At 37.6% G+C, this 16,943-nt stretch overlaps 1 protein-coding gene across 1 annotated transcript in view; it reads left to right on the forward strand.

The window, feature by feature from the left end:
• Positions 1 to 16,943, forward strand: part of LIN9 (lin-9 DREAM MuvB core complex component) — a 39,394-nt gene that overhangs the window by 11,238 nt on the left and 11,213 nt on the right. The window contains exons 4-10 of the mRNA XM_030946348.1: positions 2,157 to 2,261; positions 4,107 to 4,240; positions 8,265 to 8,390; positions 13,257 to 13,414; positions 14,541 to 14,674; positions 15,879 to 15,998; positions 16,170 to 16,271. Of these exons, the coding sequence (XP_030802208.1) occupies positions 2,157 to 2,261; positions 4,107 to 4,240; positions 8,265 to 8,390; positions 13,257 to 13,414; positions 14,541 to 14,674; positions 15,879 to 15,998; positions 16,170 to 16,271 (879 nt within the window). The remainder of the gene's footprint in view (positions 1 to 2,156; positions 2,262 to 4,106; positions 4,241 to 8,264; positions 8,391 to 13,256; positions 13,415 to 14,540; positions 14,675 to 15,878; positions 15,999 to 16,169; positions 16,272 to 16,943) is intronic.

Raw genomic sequence — 16,943 nt, forward strand, 5'->3', positions numbered from 1 at the left:
TCACTTCTAATTATGGCTGAGAACTGAAGCATAAAGGAAGGGAAGATATCATAATGCACTCCCATCATTGTGCCTTCTGGGGGGAAGATTTTAATAAAAGACTGTCAGAGAAATTTTTGTCTTCTTAGAACTGTCATAGGAGGCCTTACATTAAAGAACAACCTTGGGGTGGGGATATGAAATGAGCCTGCAGCTCCCAGTGGGATGTCTGGTGTTTGGGTTGGCCATTTCAGCCTTGTGGTTTGTTTTTGCTTCACTGTTTGGTTCTTGTCCTGTGATCTTCTCCCTGGTATTTATTTTGGTAGGATTCATACAGATGCATATACACAGACATGCTGCTATATGTTTATGCTAGAGAACATAAGGTCTACAAAATGCAGTTCCACACAGAGACCAGAACTTTGTGAAGACTCTGAGTTCCTGCAGTTCATGTCACAGTTTTCAGCTGCTTCCCAGGAATGCCCATCATCTCACAGAAACAAGCCTTACTGGGAACTTCGAAGATCACATGTGCTAAAGACCCAAAGTGCCTGACTGTAGTATCTGTATAAAAACCTTGTCAGTCTTTAGGTATGGTGGCTGTGGGTGCTAAAAACACAGAGTCAAACTTTGAATGTAGCTCAGTGTTCTGTAGAAAGCTGGGGGGAAGATCAGAGTGTGACCTGTTGGCAGTGACCCATGTTGCTAAGATGTCATGGAATAGTTTGAGTTTACAGAATGCTGAAAGTTTTGAAGACATGTTTTACTGTTGGTTGAAAAGTCTTCCCAAAAATGCCTGACCTATTTAGCCACTGTGGATGATACCTCTTTGCAACACTTGTTATTTCACTCTGTTATTTCTCAGGCAGTCCAGAGTGATGAAACACTCAGCTCATTTTAGGTTGTTCTTTGGAGTAGAGTATGGCAGTTTCTGTTGAGGGTTGTAAACAATTTTCTTGGTCTGGCTCATGATGATTTGATTACCTTGTCAATATGCAGTTCCTCTGTCCAGTGTATCTTTCCTGGTTTGTACTGTCTATCAGGAATTAATGTTTTCTTCTGTGTGCTGCATGTGGTTAGGTGTTTATCACATAAAGAGCCTTTGTTACTTAAATACACTTGTTTAGTTCTTTTTATAAAATATATCTAATTTAGAGTAAGAGAGGCACATTTCCTGGGAAAGCCCCATGTTCACATGGCATGGGACAGACAGATTTTTAGCTACCACTGAATAATTTAATAGAAAATATCTCTTTTCAAGCAGTCAACCAGTCACAAATGCATTAAATGTCTTTATAAAGTGCAAATGCTTGTAAATGAAGTTTTATTTAACTGTGTTGATTTATTTTGTCTCTGGGCCACAGAATCTTCATGGCGGGAAAAGGAAAGCTGCTGCCCCTCAGTGCTAACAGCCAGTCACAGGTTGCTCTTTTGTCCTCAGTGAAAGCAGGAGTTTTTTGTCATAGGGTCAGATATTGAGGAATAACTAAATGAGTTTTTTTCATGACACACTTGCAATATCATTTCTTGTTTTCAGTCAGCCTTCCAATTCTTTCTGAGCTATAGCAGTACACAAGTAAATTTCACTTAGCATGAATTCTAAATTCTTTTTTCTGAGATTGTCGCATAATTTATTCGAGATGCATTTTCTTCAGACTCAGTCTTGCTAGCATTTTGCTATGCAGATACTTTCAATTACTTAAAAACCCAGCAAACACATGTCACTGTATTAGAAAATTCTTGCTAAAATTCTGTGTAGCTGAGAACATACAAAACAAATACAGTGTTTGAATAAACCTTTTTTTTAATCCAAAATTCAAAACAAATTGTTTAACAGATGTACTACTTATAACCAAGGCAAGCTAAGATACACAAGTGTTTAGACACCTAACTCTAATGGAAACAAGTGGGAGTCAGGCTCTAAATACTTCTGTGAAACTGGGCCAGCAGTGTAGTAATGGTTATAGTTAGCACTGGAAAAGCCTGGAATCTTGAGCTCCTTCTTCTCTCAGTCCTTAGATTTCTGAGTGCTGGGAGGCACTATTTATTGTGTACTGTGTGCCTGAAAACCAGCAGGTGATAAGACAAGAGGCAGTTCATTTCTCTCACTGTAAATTCTCTGCTTGAACAGAGAAATCAGGTTTCTTGCTTGTAATTCTTAATTTTGTTCCCTACAGCCCTTCAGAAATTCAAAACGGAGTCGGCTCTTCAGTGAAGATGATGACAGACAAATAAACACAAGGTCCCCCAAAAGAAATCAGAAGGTTGCAATGGTTCCACAGGTACCTACATATGTGTATGGAGATATTTTTACCAAAAAGGGGAACAAGCCTATCTGTTCTAGTTGAAAATTTGAATATATTTGCTTTCCAAGTTGCATTTTTGGTTTATGAATCTTCTTATGAGGAAAACTGTTGTTAGAAGTAAGCCACAATTTAAAACAGATTAATATTTTTCTTTCTTACCACTGGTTTTGTTTATGGGAGTACCTTTTCTTTGTGATCTAGAACACAAACACACAGAGCTAGAAAGGATTCCAGACTCACTGTCCATCATGCTCCTGCAAACAATCATCTCCTGCAGTCAGCATAAATTTATTCAGCTTCAGTTTAAAACTGCCTCAGTTTTTTGCACTGATTATGTAACTGAGAAGGCTGCTATAGAATTTACTGTATCCTAACAAGTTAGGGACTTGCTCTAGATTTGTAGCCTAACTGTGTTCATGACCAGCTTTACCTTCTTGATCCTGTGATGCTAAAGTCCTCAGTTCAAAGAGCTTGTTTTTTTCCATCCTCCATTTGTTTGTCCACTCCTTGATATAGCACAAAAAAGCAGCTGTAATTTGTGAGCCTTTATTCATTATGATAGAAAGGACAACATCTCTTAGTCTCAGTGAGTTGGCTCTGTAGTACCTTTGTCACCTCTCTGTGCCATCCCCTTCTGAGGCTGAATTTACCTCACTGTAAAAGTACTGCTTGAATACTGCTCTGATTTGCCTTCTGAGCTGTGCTGTGCAGTGTCTGATGTGAAAAGCTTGGCACTCACCATTTAGCTGGGTCTGTTCTCCCAGAGGTGAGAACCATGACATTTCTCTTCATTACCATGAATTTTTAAGAGTAGAAAGACTTGATAATGTTTTAAACCCAGTTGATTTTTGCTTAAATGTCTGATTCTGGAGGTCCAATGATTGCCAGATAAATATTTGCTGCAGGGACTGTGGCTGTTGTAGTTCACAGATCTTGCTGTCCCACCAGGCTTTGTTTCCTGGAGTTCCAGTGGGAGAAAGGGGCTTGTATCTAGGGCAGCAGCAGCCAACAAGGTGCCTACCTTATGCTTTATCCTATTATTGCTGCTACTGAAGTCCAAAATACTTTGAATGTCTGGGGAAGGATAACAATTGATAATGGCATGGGGACCCTGTTAAACCTATAGTCTCAAAAAAGCTGGTTTTTTTGCAGAAAAGTTGTTCTTTCTGTCAGGTAAGACAGCCATCCTTGGAACAAAATTACAGATTTTTTTAAAATGGATTTGTTTAAACATAGGTCTATCTATTATGCAAGCAATCTAAGACAGTGTTTTTTCCATGATTTATCGAATAGCTTTTAAATGTAGTTAAAACTTGATTGCTCCTTTCACTTGCAGTTTTCTAAGCAGACACTCTGCTCAAAGCTTTGCCTGTGTTACATTCCTGTCCTAGCTTCATCCTCAGCTTAAGAAGAGTGGGCAAGAGTAGAAGTTCTAGTGCAAATCAGACAGGTGCTGTTGCTGGCATCTGAGCTGCAACACCAATTATGCTCACCTGAGACAGTCGGAGAGGCACTAGTTTTGAAGTCCAAATCTATTTTGGTGCCATGCTGTTGTTACCAGTAATGTAGTTTTCAGTGCTGGAAAATGTTTCTGTTAGAAGAGCTTTGTATGGAGATAATGGCATTGATCCTGTTAAAATTTGCTGTCTGTTCTGTTTGATTGCATTGCTGATATAATGCAATAAGGGTTGTTATAGATCTACAAGAACAACATTGCTATGAAACAACATGTGCAGACTTTTATCAGGAAAATCTGGTTTATTTGAATACTGAAAAATGGTAGATTCTGTTTAACTGTTTGGTTTTTTTTTCACTACATAGAAGTTTAGTACAACAATGTCCACACCAGAAAAGAAGGTGTCACAGAAGATTGGTTTACGGCTTCGGAACCTGCTCAAGCTGCCCAAAGCTCACAAGTGGTGCATATATGAATGGTTCTATTCAAATATAGATAAGTATGTTTGGTTTATATAATTATCTCTTATTAGTGTAGAAACATGTAATTTTCTAAAGTTCAGCTGCATAGTTCCATATATTGGTTAGATACTCCAATTTATTCTTAAATTACTAGTTATGGAAAGCTATTTTGTTTGGTGGTGGTGGTGGTGGGTGTTTTTTCTAATGAGCAATGTATGTGCTCTTGGTTCTTTGCAACTACCAACTTTAGAAAGTCTTCTATGGAAAGCCTGCCTTCATGGATGTAATTTTCTTTTTATCACCTCTGCCTCTACCAGATACCAGATTTTATTCGTAATGCTTTTAGCATCTGAAACACAAAGATATCAGAACACTTAGACTTTTCTGAACCCTTGCATCAATGCTATACAGAGGAGATAGGAAGGACACTGCTTCTTCATGAAGTGCTGCTTTCCTAAGAGGTGTAAATGTTGATATTAAATATTTTTCCCCATCATCCTGTTTTTATTGTGATCACTAACAGAGCTTCAGGCTGTGATTGTTCAACTCTTGTCCAGATATCAGCATCCTGCTTGGATCTCATAATGTATTTCCTGGACTCTTTCTGCAGTTTGTGCCTCAGAGTTTTTGGCACTTGTTCTCTTAATGCCACTATCACAGTGGTGTGAATTGTTTAAAATAAATAATTTAATTTCAAAAATGTAAAAAACATTATTGATCAATGGAATATTAAAATCTACACTGTTTGACTAATAGATGCAACACAAGTATTTAATATTCTAAAGAATGGCTTCAGAGTTAAGCATTATTTTCCAGAATGTACAAACAAAATAATTACTGTTTTTCCTTCCTATTTTGATCACAATTGCTGTAGCTTTCTTTTCTTTAACTGAGAAGGCAGTCATAGCAACAGAAAAACATTTCGGCATATATTCATCAGATGTGGACAAATTTCATGTCCATTTTAGTTAGTTTTATGTTCATCATCTCTAGGATTTAATTCCTTTGAAAGAATTAGTCTTTTCATGCTTCTTCCCCAATTACATAAAAAATTTAATAACCCCCAACCCTGCTCATTTCTAGGAGTAATTTTAATATGTGACATTTTTAATAAGGATTTTTGCAACAGACCAAGAACTTTTAGTTTATTCTTAAAGAATTGTCTATGAAGCTGTGGGTCTATCAGCAGGCTAGAATTTGAGTTTAGCAGGTTATTCTGAAATCCTCTTTGATAGTTACCCATGTATGCAGCTGTGGTGGGTTCTCCTTAGCTAGACCAGGTGCTCATCAAAGCTGCTCTATCACTCCTCAGCTGGACACAGGAGAGAAAATGTGACAAAAGGATCAAAGGATGAGATAAGCACAGGGAGAGACCACACTGCTTACTGCCGTGGGCAAAACAGACTCAGTTTTGGAAATTAGTTTAATTTATTGCCAATCAAATCAAAGTAGGATAATATTGCTGGCCGAGGGCTGTGCACAAATCACAAACAGGACAGGACTGCTGTGGAACGTGCTTTGAGCTGTTTTATTTTCCAGCATCAGTCTCATTACATGGTTATGACAATGGGAAGATGCCACCAGCTCACATCCCAGGCAGCAGACCAAAAACTTAATGTTATAACTTACTTTGTAAGTTTTTTGACCAATCACAGAAAGCAAAAGCAAATTGACAGTAGTTCTATCCAACCACCATAAGCACGCGTACCTTTGGTTAAAACAATGCTTGCTTATTTCAAATACAATACCTGCTTGTAAGCCTTAAAACATAATGCACAGAGCTCCATTATTAAGCTTCAAACTTCCTAATATGTTGCTAGATAAACTTTTCTGCAGCTTAGGGAGTTATTCTAGACAAGTGTTAATACACAGACCATTGTTCTATTTGTCCTTACTTTTCTACTTTTTACATAATTTTTCTGCTGAAAAATTTTTCTGCCACACCCTCCTTTGGGCATCCACCTGCTCCAGTGTGGGGCCCTCCACAGGCTGTAGGGACACAGCTGCTTCACCCTGGTCTGCAGAGCAATCTGTGCTCTGGTGCCTGGAGCACCTCCTTCCCTGACCTTGGCTGCAGAGCTGTTTCTCTCAGATACTCCTGCAGCTCTGTCCTGCTGCAGTGGCACAGGTTTTTTTCCCCTTCCTAACTGCATTATTTCATAGGCACAACCACCATCACTGGTGGGTTCAGCCTTGGCCAAGGGTGGGTCCACCTTGGAATCAGCTGGTGTTGGTTCTGTGGGATATGGGAGAAGCTTCCAGCAGCTTCTCAAAGAAGCCACCTCTGCCAAAACCCCCTCTGCCAAAACCTTTCCTTACAAATCAAATACAGCTTGTAATGCTCATAAGATATTAAGATATTATAACATAGTTTACTAAGAGACTGCATATCTTTAGAAGGAAAACTTTGATACATCTTGTTGGGAGTGATATGATCCAGGCTTAACGAGAAGCTTAAAAAAGTTTAAATCATAGAGCTATCAATTGACAACATATGGCTCACTGTACAAATCTCTGAATATATGAATCAAATTATTGCACCCAAAATTCAAATAATCAAATAAAATGCCATGTCTGCTGTAAGTTTTTGAAATATTTTTATTTCTACAACTGTGGTTATCAGATTATTGAAGCTGATTCAGTTGAATTCTCTATATACTGCTGCAGTGGACTGTTTTCTGTAAAATCCCATTGATTTTGGGCCTCCAGAGACTTCTGAAGTGCAACTTACTACCACAGTGATCACAGGCCCTCAGAAGCAGATGCACCTGTGATTTGCTTCCACCATTTTTCAGAGCTTCCAGTCTTGTGGATGCTGTGGGTTTAGAGTTTGCCTGCTTAAGGACAAAAGTTAGTAAGAATAATCAAATATAGATTATCTTAAAAAAAACCAACCATGAGCTAAATAGTTATTCTTTATATAGATATCTTATGTTAGCAAGAGTAAATATTGATAAAATGAAACTGTTTTATACCCTTCAGTGTCTGTTTCCTGAGCCTCATTGCTCATTCTTTTTTGGTTTTCCTTTTTACTTTGTGCCACAGCTGCAGATCCTCCTACTGCAAAACTATTCTATTCTATTCTTGCCTGGGTTTCCTTATATCTGTGCACCTTTCCTCTCTCCTGCCACCCCAGACACTCAGTTGAAAGCAGTGTTTCTTCCAAGGTACTCTTTGTTCTGTGCTGGGGTGTATTCCCCTCCAAACCCCAGTGCCCTGCACAGAGTGGAGAAAAGCAGCTTTCTCTAGGATGCAGTTCTCCTTTTGTTCTTGCCAGGAGGGATCTATTTCAGTTGCCCACAGTCTTTTATGATTAGCCTTCTATTAGATGGGCATATCTGCTGCTGCTCCCTTGTCTCCTCAGCCTAAGAAGGATGTGGTACTACAAAGAAAAAAAGCAGTCATAAAAAAGAGATAGAGATGGGTCATAGCATCAGAGAGAAATTCCTCAGTTGTGCAGGTCTGTTCTCTGAACTGTCACTTCTCTCACACTGATCCTGTGCCTCACCATGGAGTCTTGGGGTGATACAATAGAAGTCTCACCTGTACAGCTGTAGAGAATGATGAGTTGGTTCAATTTCCTGTATTTTGGAAACTTCTGTTGAGAACCTGAGTTACAATTGAATGAATTGATGAAAAAAGGTACTGTCTGTCTGTTTCTCAGTACCATATTGTCCTTCCCTTTATTCTCAATATTTCACTCTCTGGTTTCCTTCAGTGTGTTGCAGTATCCTCATGACACCGAGCTGACTCTGCTGAAGTTTCATTTGGTGCCTTTTTATCCATTATAGAGCAGGATGAATTATGTGTATTTCTCTGTAGAACCTAGAGCAAGGAGCATTTTTAAATGTCAGTGATAGGAAGAGTCAAAGAACAATAGTCCTGGAAACTTTCTGATTTTGTTTTTGTCTGAAAAATTGTTCTTTGAATAGAAGTGTCTTGTTCATGTGACAAATTTATATTAATATTTTTAATGTGTTTCTGATGATGGATGTTTTTTGGAATCTTGTGACAAAAGGTTACTTAGTGTGGTTAACACAGGACTAAATTATGTTTCAACAGGCCACTATTTGAAGGAGATAATGATTTCTGTATATGCCTGAAAGAATCTTTTCCAACTTTGAAAACCAGAAAATTGACAAGAGTAGAATGGGGGAAAATCAGACGATTAATGGGAAAACCACGGAGGTAATTTTTCTTTCTTTTCTTTCAGCTATTACTTACATGTAATTTTGATGTTACTGAAATTATTCCTTTAAAAAATTTTGCATTCAAATAGTAGAACAAAGCAATATCTTCAGAGGAGTAAAACTCATTGTATTGAGGTGTTCTTTGAGCACCTCTCTCCCTCACACACCCTATTCCTTCAATGCATATGTCCATGTAGTTTTCATGAGCCTGTGCTTGAAATGTTCTCTTCCCACTCCAGATAACTAAATGTCCAAGCTTTAACTGATGTGTTAAAATTGTTATTGTATCTTCTATGCTGCAGTGCTTCCTGGCCTGGAAGAGCTGGCCAATTTTTCACTGAGGTTTTTTCTTCTGTCTATAACCAGCTCTTCTTGGGGAAAACAAGTGTACATTTTCACCTCATTTATTTTATTATTTTTTTAAACCATTTTATAGATCCTCAGTTTTTCTTAGATTGGCTATCAAGACAGAGAAGAAATGAAGTCACCCATAAAGTATTGTCCATTGTAGAGAAGAAACTAGGATTTAATGAAGGGCATAGGTTTTTTTCTATTTTAGGATTTTTAATTCTTAAACCCTCTGATTAAGCTCAGCCTTTTCACGAAACCTACACAATTTAGCCTAGAGAAGACTAAAGGGAGGATCTCATTTTGTACATAAATATTTGAAGGGAAGGTATAGAGAAAACAGGGCCAGGGTTTTTTTTTCCAGCATTATCTGGAGACAGGAAAAGACAGAACAGGCACAAGTGAGGTGGTAGAATTTCCATCCTAAGATGTTCTCAGAGGCCCTCTGGATGTGGTCCTGGGAAGCCTCCTGGAGGTCATTCTGCTGGAGGGCTTGGATGAGATAACCTTCAGAGGTCTTTCCAAATTTGACCATCCATTGTATAAGTAGTGTTTCATAAATTAATCAGCCTTTTATTTCTATAAATGCAAACACTAGGGCACTGAATCAATTTCTTCATATGGAAGATATGGAATATATTTCTGAATATATTCACTGAATATATATTTTCATAGATGACTGAGTCAGGTTGTATTTTGCATGATGGAGAGCATTTCATCTTCTGTACCTGCAAACAACTTAAGTAAAAATTGTCAGTCAAGGGAAGGCAGCAGAACCAGTTTGAAAATAGCTCCTCTAGGAAAGATGTTCCTGTAATTTGAGCTTAACTTTGCTTTTCATTCCTTTGTTGTCATGCTTCCTATTGAGAGAGAAATGGTGGAGGTTAAGCCACCAGTTTCTCATTTGACTTTTGCCAAAAGTGTTACCTCTCTAAAAGATCAGCTTGCCTCATTCAGCAGTTCTGAGGGACCATTGGTAAAACTTCAGTCTTGGAGTAGTTTGGGTTAGAAGGGACTTTAAAGATTGTCTGGTTCCAGCAGGGGCTGGGGTCAGGGGATGCCCTGGAACCTTGTCTACATCAGATTGCAAAACCCCATCCAACCTGGTGGGTTGCAAATTTCCTTTTGTTTTTCAGGGGTTCTTTGGGTTGGTTTTTTACTTTTATTTTTTTAAGCCATGGGGAGAGAGGTTTTGGGTTTGATTTGGGTTTTTTTTGTTCACCTATCATAGAGTTATTTTTTTAAAAAAGAGAGACTCATGCCAAAGGAACCAAAGGTCTAAATAGGTAGAAAATTGTTTTATCTGATTTCTGAGGTAGAAGCATTTGATTGCATAAAGAGTCTGATTGTTTGTTAATGCAAACTTTGAGCTACTGCTTTACAGCATCATAAAATAAGTATTCCTGTTTGCTTTTTATTTCTATGCTAGTATTTTTTTTAATTATGATAGAATCTTTCAAGATGTCAAGAGTGTTCTTTGGCCTTCGTTTTAAAATACTTTGAATTATTCTAAATAATTTAAATGCTTTTTCAAGATGATTTTAATCTACCTCTAGGGCAAAGATTTTTTTATTTTACCATTCTGTTAAAAATTTCTTTTCTCTGTCCTCATCATATAGCTGTATACCATGTCAACACTGATATCTCCCCATGAGGGACTAAAAATAAATAATTAAAACATTTTGCACCCACAGTGTTGATGGCAGAGGCTAATAGTGTCTCTGTGATGGTTACGCACATGGTTGTCATCTTTTTTTTTGTTTTGTTTAAATATATTGTAGTATTTTCTTATGTCTGCTGCTACCTTAAATGTCCTATCACACATCAACAGTGTGTTTGATTGGCACAGTAGTATTCTTCATGAGAACCTGCAAAGCTTGTAAGATTGCTGTAGACTGTGGGGAAAGATATGCTCCAGGAAAAGGAGGAGGTAATAGTTAGTTTTGTGTACTCTGTGTAAACTTAATTTGGCTTGTAAAATAGCAATGGGTATGAATTGAGCTTAGGTCTGCTTGTCCTGACACTACATGATGGTGGTGATTCCTGTTAGTTCAAATTCTCACAAGCAAGGTAAAAATCAAGAAGAATGTTCAACCTCTTAAGAAGTCTTTACAGAAAACTAATGATTTTGCAATTTTGATCTGTACCATAGTTTTAATCTTCATTTTTTCATAGGATGGCATGAAGATAACCTTTATTAAATGCCTTTGGGGAATGCTGGGGTGGAGGTTTCCTTTAACAGAAGCCAGAAATATATTGCAAATACTTTCTACATCCATAGTTACATCATTTGAGACAGAGACTTTTTAAGACCATCTGAGCTATCAGTAAAACAGTATTGCTGTTGTAGGGACCTTCCAAGGTCAGTGATTGGTATATCAGCATTTGAATTTGTATTCCTAAGACCACAAGTCAAAAAACATCAGGTGATATTTGCTGTTCCTAGTGCAAGACCCTGGACATTATTAGAGGGACTAATGCAAAGTCTGCATTGCTTTTTTTTTCTTTTTTTGCCTGTTTTGTTGTCTCACTGTGGTTAGCCATTCTTCTCCTCAATGGACTTGAAAAGCTCTCACCTGCATTTTGCAACTTGATATTCACAGCCTACTGCAAGCATTATTTCACACCTGCTCCTCCCCAGTAGTAAATATGAAGTCAATAGCATCAATAAATGAGAACATCCAAGTAAACTCTTCCTAAGTTGCCCAACCATTATCCCTCTCTATGTCTGCCACATCCCTTTCCAGATATTTTAATTTCCTAAGAGGATCACTGGAACAGTACTTAATTCCAGGTAAACATATTCTGCTCTTCAGTGGTTAACTGGTGAGTGGGACACACACCTACAGCCTCAGTCTACAGCAGAATTTCTAGGCTATACAAAAACTAGACAATACAAAGTGGTGATTTTTGTACTGATAGTGGTTGGAAAGCCTCATATGGGAGCCTTCAGTGCAGTGCATTTCTGCATTACCTGACAAAAGTACCTCACAGCTGCAGTTCAATCTTTCTTATGTTTTTCTCCCATGTCTTGCTTAGGACTAGGATCTCATTGTGCTAACACTGGGAATAAACAGGTGGCCTGTGCCCCATATAACTTAGAAAACATGTATAAGATAAAAGGCAATGAAGTGTGCATACAGAGTGTGAAAGTGCTGGTCAGTGTGAAACAAAATGGTCTCAGCATCCTGGCACCTTAGTGCTTAGTCTTGTACACCATGCCAGGAAGAGAAATCGTGGAGAAGAGTGAAAGGGCTTTGTAGAACTCTCCCAGTGAGGGGTATACAGAAGAAAACCTAAGAATGTTTGTTTCAGCATATAATAGGAGAGTAGTAGAAGCAGATTTGGAAAAAGGAGCTGACTTCTCAGTAGTACTGGGTTGGAGATGAGTGAGGAACATCTTGAAGGGATTTAAGTCAGAAAATAATTTGTAGTGTAGTAGAGGGAACCATCAGCAGAGTTGACAATGTCTTCTAAAATAGCTTGATAAAATAGAACTTATTGATCAGTAATCAATATATAACTGTATGAGTTCCACAGAAAATGTTTAATCTGCGTTTGACTGCAGTAAAGCAATTAGCAAAGGTGGAAAATTATTTGTTAAATAACTTTCTGCAATCAAGCAGACCTAAAATAACATTTGTGCACCTTTTTAAAATTGCTTCCTTTCATTGACATGAGAATGAAGAAAGTTTTTTTAGTAAGGAATGAAAGATAGGATTGAGTCCTTAATGTCTTTTTGCTTATCTCCCTCATGAATCTTGCCTATTCGGTCAGTTAGAAATGAAAATTAATACAAAGTAAGCACTTTAGGAATGAGCCTTCCATCTTTTAGATTGCATTTTAAGAACAGCCCTACCCCCCAGAATGGGGAAGGGAACTACTACAGATGATCTGATTTTTACACAGTAGCCCAAGATCAAATAAACTTTTACTGTGATCAATCTCAGAACAGTTCATCAGAGATTTTGGGGCTGAGCTGTGCTTTGCACAGGTGCAAGGAGATGAGACAGAGAAATGCCCTTTTATGTGCTGAGTCTGGTGCCCTGTCATACTCAGTTAGGTTAATTGAGCTAATAAGCAGATGTGAAAGGGATCTCCTGTGTATCAGTGAGTGCTGGCAGCCAGGGCACTCACAGGACGCCCTCCTCAGTGCATTGAACTGGCATCCAGAGCAGACTGGGGCCAGCTTTAGCTTTGTTGTGACCCTAGATGGATCCTTATAAGTAGGAAAAAGTCCTAAAAAGTTGTGCTCTTTAGATATACCACTGCAACAGTTACTATTCCTGAGTATTATTTTAAAATAGGCTCTTATTTTAAGGGTGAGAATTCTGAGGAGTAAGCTTGTCTAAATACGTTAAACAAGATTTTTTTTCTCTTGAACACATCATCCCAAGCTTTTTCATTTTCTCACAGTGATTTTTTAAACTGTGCCTATTTATTTGATGTGCCTTCACATATATGTTTTCAGTGATTAATTTAAGTGTAATATATATTTTATCTAATGAAATTACAGGTGTTCCTCTGCATTCTTTGAGGAAGAGAGGTCAGCATTAAAACAGAAACGACAGAAAATCAGACTTTTGCAGCAGCGGAAAGTTGCAGATCTTTCACAGTTCAAAGATCTTCCAGAAGAAATTCCATTACCACTTGTAATAGGAACAAAAGTTACAGGTAATTTCTTAAAAACAAACAAAATAAGCAGCCAAGTGTATTTTGTAAAGATTTTAGTAAGTCATAATCCACTTAGTGCACATAATCATAATAAATGTAAAATGTCAAAATTGTATCAATTTTTTGTTAGCTCACTGAGAAAGTGCTTGTGAAGATTAAGTGGTATTTTTAAAACACTGATAAGGTTTTGAGGTGCAAACTTAGTATGACTTATTATTTCTGCTGTTCAAATTGTAGGATTTCTTACATGTCTAGTGTATCACATTTTGGAGAGAGGAAGATGCTTAATTTTAAAATTCTGAGTGTTGTCTGAGTTTCAACTCTGACCTAATATAAACTTGAACTTTATTTTTCCATAAATAGAAAATTACCTGTTTTGAAACAGATATACAATTGGTAGTGCAGTGTAGTTGGATGTGTATGCTGAACATGACATTGCCTTGCTAAAAAACCTTACACGTAACTGAGGAAGGAATATTATTGAAAACATTCCACAGGTTTTGCCTAGTTTTATGAAAATCTGAATTCCTCCCTCCTGTCTGAGTTTGGTCCAGATGCTTTTCACTTTAACATCTCCTATTCAAGCCATGACTGTTCATTGCATTTTTTGTGTTTAGCACCACTGCCCTTAGCTCTTGCTGAAGAGCAGATGTGCACCACACTGCCTCTCCTCACTCTCCTAGACCTGTATCCTTCCACTGTGGAAGGACCTGCCTTCCACACTTTGTTTTTTTTGGGTTTTTTTTGCTAAATATGCAGTCCTCAGAGGAGGGGTTCAGAGAGAAGTGCTGTGCAAAATCATCTGGAAATTGACTTTTGCCTGCCAAATCTGTCTGTCAGAAGGTACAGGGTATGAAACAGCGGGAGTTTCTTAGACATAAGTGTAGTGCTAAGGATTAGATTTGGGAAATATTTAACCTTCAAACTTAAATTTTGTAACAAATTTGGTAATATTTCTATTACATACTTTTTTTCTGGGTTTGCTAGGTTTTTTTTCCATTTAATATCTGGCCTTAAAGTATACACATAAAGAATTACTTGCAAAAGATGTAATAAATCTGGTTTTGTTATTTGTATCATAGCATTGTAATGTTTGGTTTCTTGGCTCTCCTGTTGTTTTTTTCAGCCCGTTTGCGAGGTGTCCATGATGGTCTGTTCACTGGACAAATAGATGCTGTAGACACTCTTAATGCTACCTACAGGGTGACTTTTGACAGGGCAGGTCTTGGAACACACACAGTCCCAGATTATGAAGTTCTTGTAAGTATTAATGATGCATTCTAAAAGTAGCTGTAATAAGAAAACGAAATTTTAAAAATCTACAATGATATGCTTTAATCAAAAAAGAAATTACACCCAGGTGGTATTGTCATAAAGTCAAAACAGGCATAACAGATGCATGGGAAATTCCAGGATAATAAAATTTTACTGTTTGTGGTTTTACAGAACAGGATAACCCTCTATGATTAAAGCAAAAGGGCTCAGGGTGGAATAATTTACTAGACCAGCTATTGTAGGCTGTTACAATAGCCTGAGTTCAATATGAAGAAATACAATGAGTGGTATAAGATCCCAAAGAGAATTCTGCAATGAGATCCTGCCAGGATTTGCAGAAAATGTTCAAGAAAACCCTAGCTCTTTGTGATTTGCCAAAGTCAGGAAAAGCCTGTGGGAGTTGCAAACAAGTATTATGAGTTGATTGAACTTGATTTTGGAATTTCTTGTGCTGATGAAGCTACCTGGGAGGATGTTATTTTGGTCAAACAATTGGAGATTATCTCCCAGCTCCTAGGCTTTGTTCCTGCCAGGCAGTCCAGCCTAGACTGCAAGATTTCTAGAGGACCTCACTTTCTTTTGTATCTTGTGTGGTGTTGGATCTACATAATTCTTCTAGTCTCTGTCACTACAGGACACGAAATAACACAAGACACACACACTGCTGTTTTCAAGGCAAAAAAGGGAAGTTTATTTTCTGACTCCCAACATTTATAGATTTCCAAAAATGACAGCAGATTGGAGGGTGAAAGTGCCACCTCTCCAATGACACTGGACAAACCAACAGTCCATCAAATTTCTCCTCCTCCATAAAAGAATGCAAAACAATAAGTTATTTACAGAAAGTGTGTGTGAGAGTTCGTTATGAGAATGTAAACATCAGAAGGCTTAAAAAATCAGGGAGACACTGTCATGGTCTGAGTTTGGATCCTCTGAGTTCCTGTTGTGATTTGCCTGCCAATGTCATTTTTGGAAATGTTCATGCAGCTTTTATTTGATGTGATAAAATTTTGAAAACTCCTAGACCAAAAGCAAAACGTTCATCTTTTCCTGCCATTGGGTTGGGGTGTGGATAGGCACGGCTAGTCCAGATCCCAGAAATAAATTAATTATGTCTTCCAAAAGGGTAAAAATTAATCAGACACTGAAGTATATCCTCCCTTTCCCTTTCTCTTTCCCTGTGTGGCAGAGTAACGAGCCCCATGAAACCATGCCAATCGCTGCCTTCGGACAGAAACAGCGGCCTTCGCGCTTCTTCATGACTCCTCCCCGATTGCCCTACACTCCCTCGCTCCAGTCTCCAATCACAGTGAGTGACTTTCTTCAAGTGCTGTTCATCACCAAAGTGTTTTTTGGATACCTGAAGCTGTTACCTTAGAAAGTTTTTGAGATTGGTTTTCAGACATTATTTAGCATGATCAAAATTTTAGCAAGACCCTGTGAAAAGAAGGTATTAATTTAGATGTTTTATCCTTTATAGGACAGTGATCCTTTATTAGGACAATCTTCATGGAAAAACAAAATTTCAGGCACAGATAGTGAAACACTAGGAGGCTTTCCAGTAGAATTCCTCATTCAAGTGGTAAGTATTAACTGCAGCTCTTAATTTTGTTGTTTATTGTCCTTTTGTGTTTATCCTGCCAATTCTTCTGCGGTTCAATGACCTTCTGTTAATTTATGACAAGTATGGTAATAGTCAAATTAACTTTTGAAGAGATGTTCATTTTTGTTATTTGTTTTTATTTTGTTTTTGCTTAATTTTCTCACTTGTTTATAACCTTTGAAATATGCTGCTTTTCAGACCACAGAGGTCCTCAAAAGTGTCTTATTTTCCCAGACCTACTATTTTATTTTTTTAAAAGTATTATTTGTACGTGCAGACTTTAAAACTTCTTTATTTATTTAAAATATGGTTACATTGTGGAAAGAACATTTCCCTATAAGCATTATGATATATATTTTATGTTATATAATGTTCTACTCTCTTGGACAAGAAAAGCAACACTCATTTCCATGCAAGCAAACATTCATTTTAAAGATAACACTGCACAGAAAATCCTTTTTTCTTCACCTTTATGAGATAATTTCTCAGTGGTTTTTGTGTACTAGTTCAGAAGAGCACAAGTAATGTTAGGAAGCTGAGGTTCCCTGAATATTAAAACACATTGAAGCATTTTCCAGGATGATGGAGGAATGTAATTGCTCGTGTTGGCTTAGCTTAAGATCAGTGATTGAAGTCTTTAACAAGGAAAGC

Source organism: Camarhynchus parvulus, chromosome 3, assembly GCF_901933205.1.
Source record: "Camarhynchus parvulus chromosome 3, STF_HiC, whole genome shotgun sequence".
Taxonomy (NCBI): Eukaryota; Metazoa; Chordata; class Aves; order Passeriformes; family Thraupidae; genus Camarhynchus; species Camarhynchus parvulus.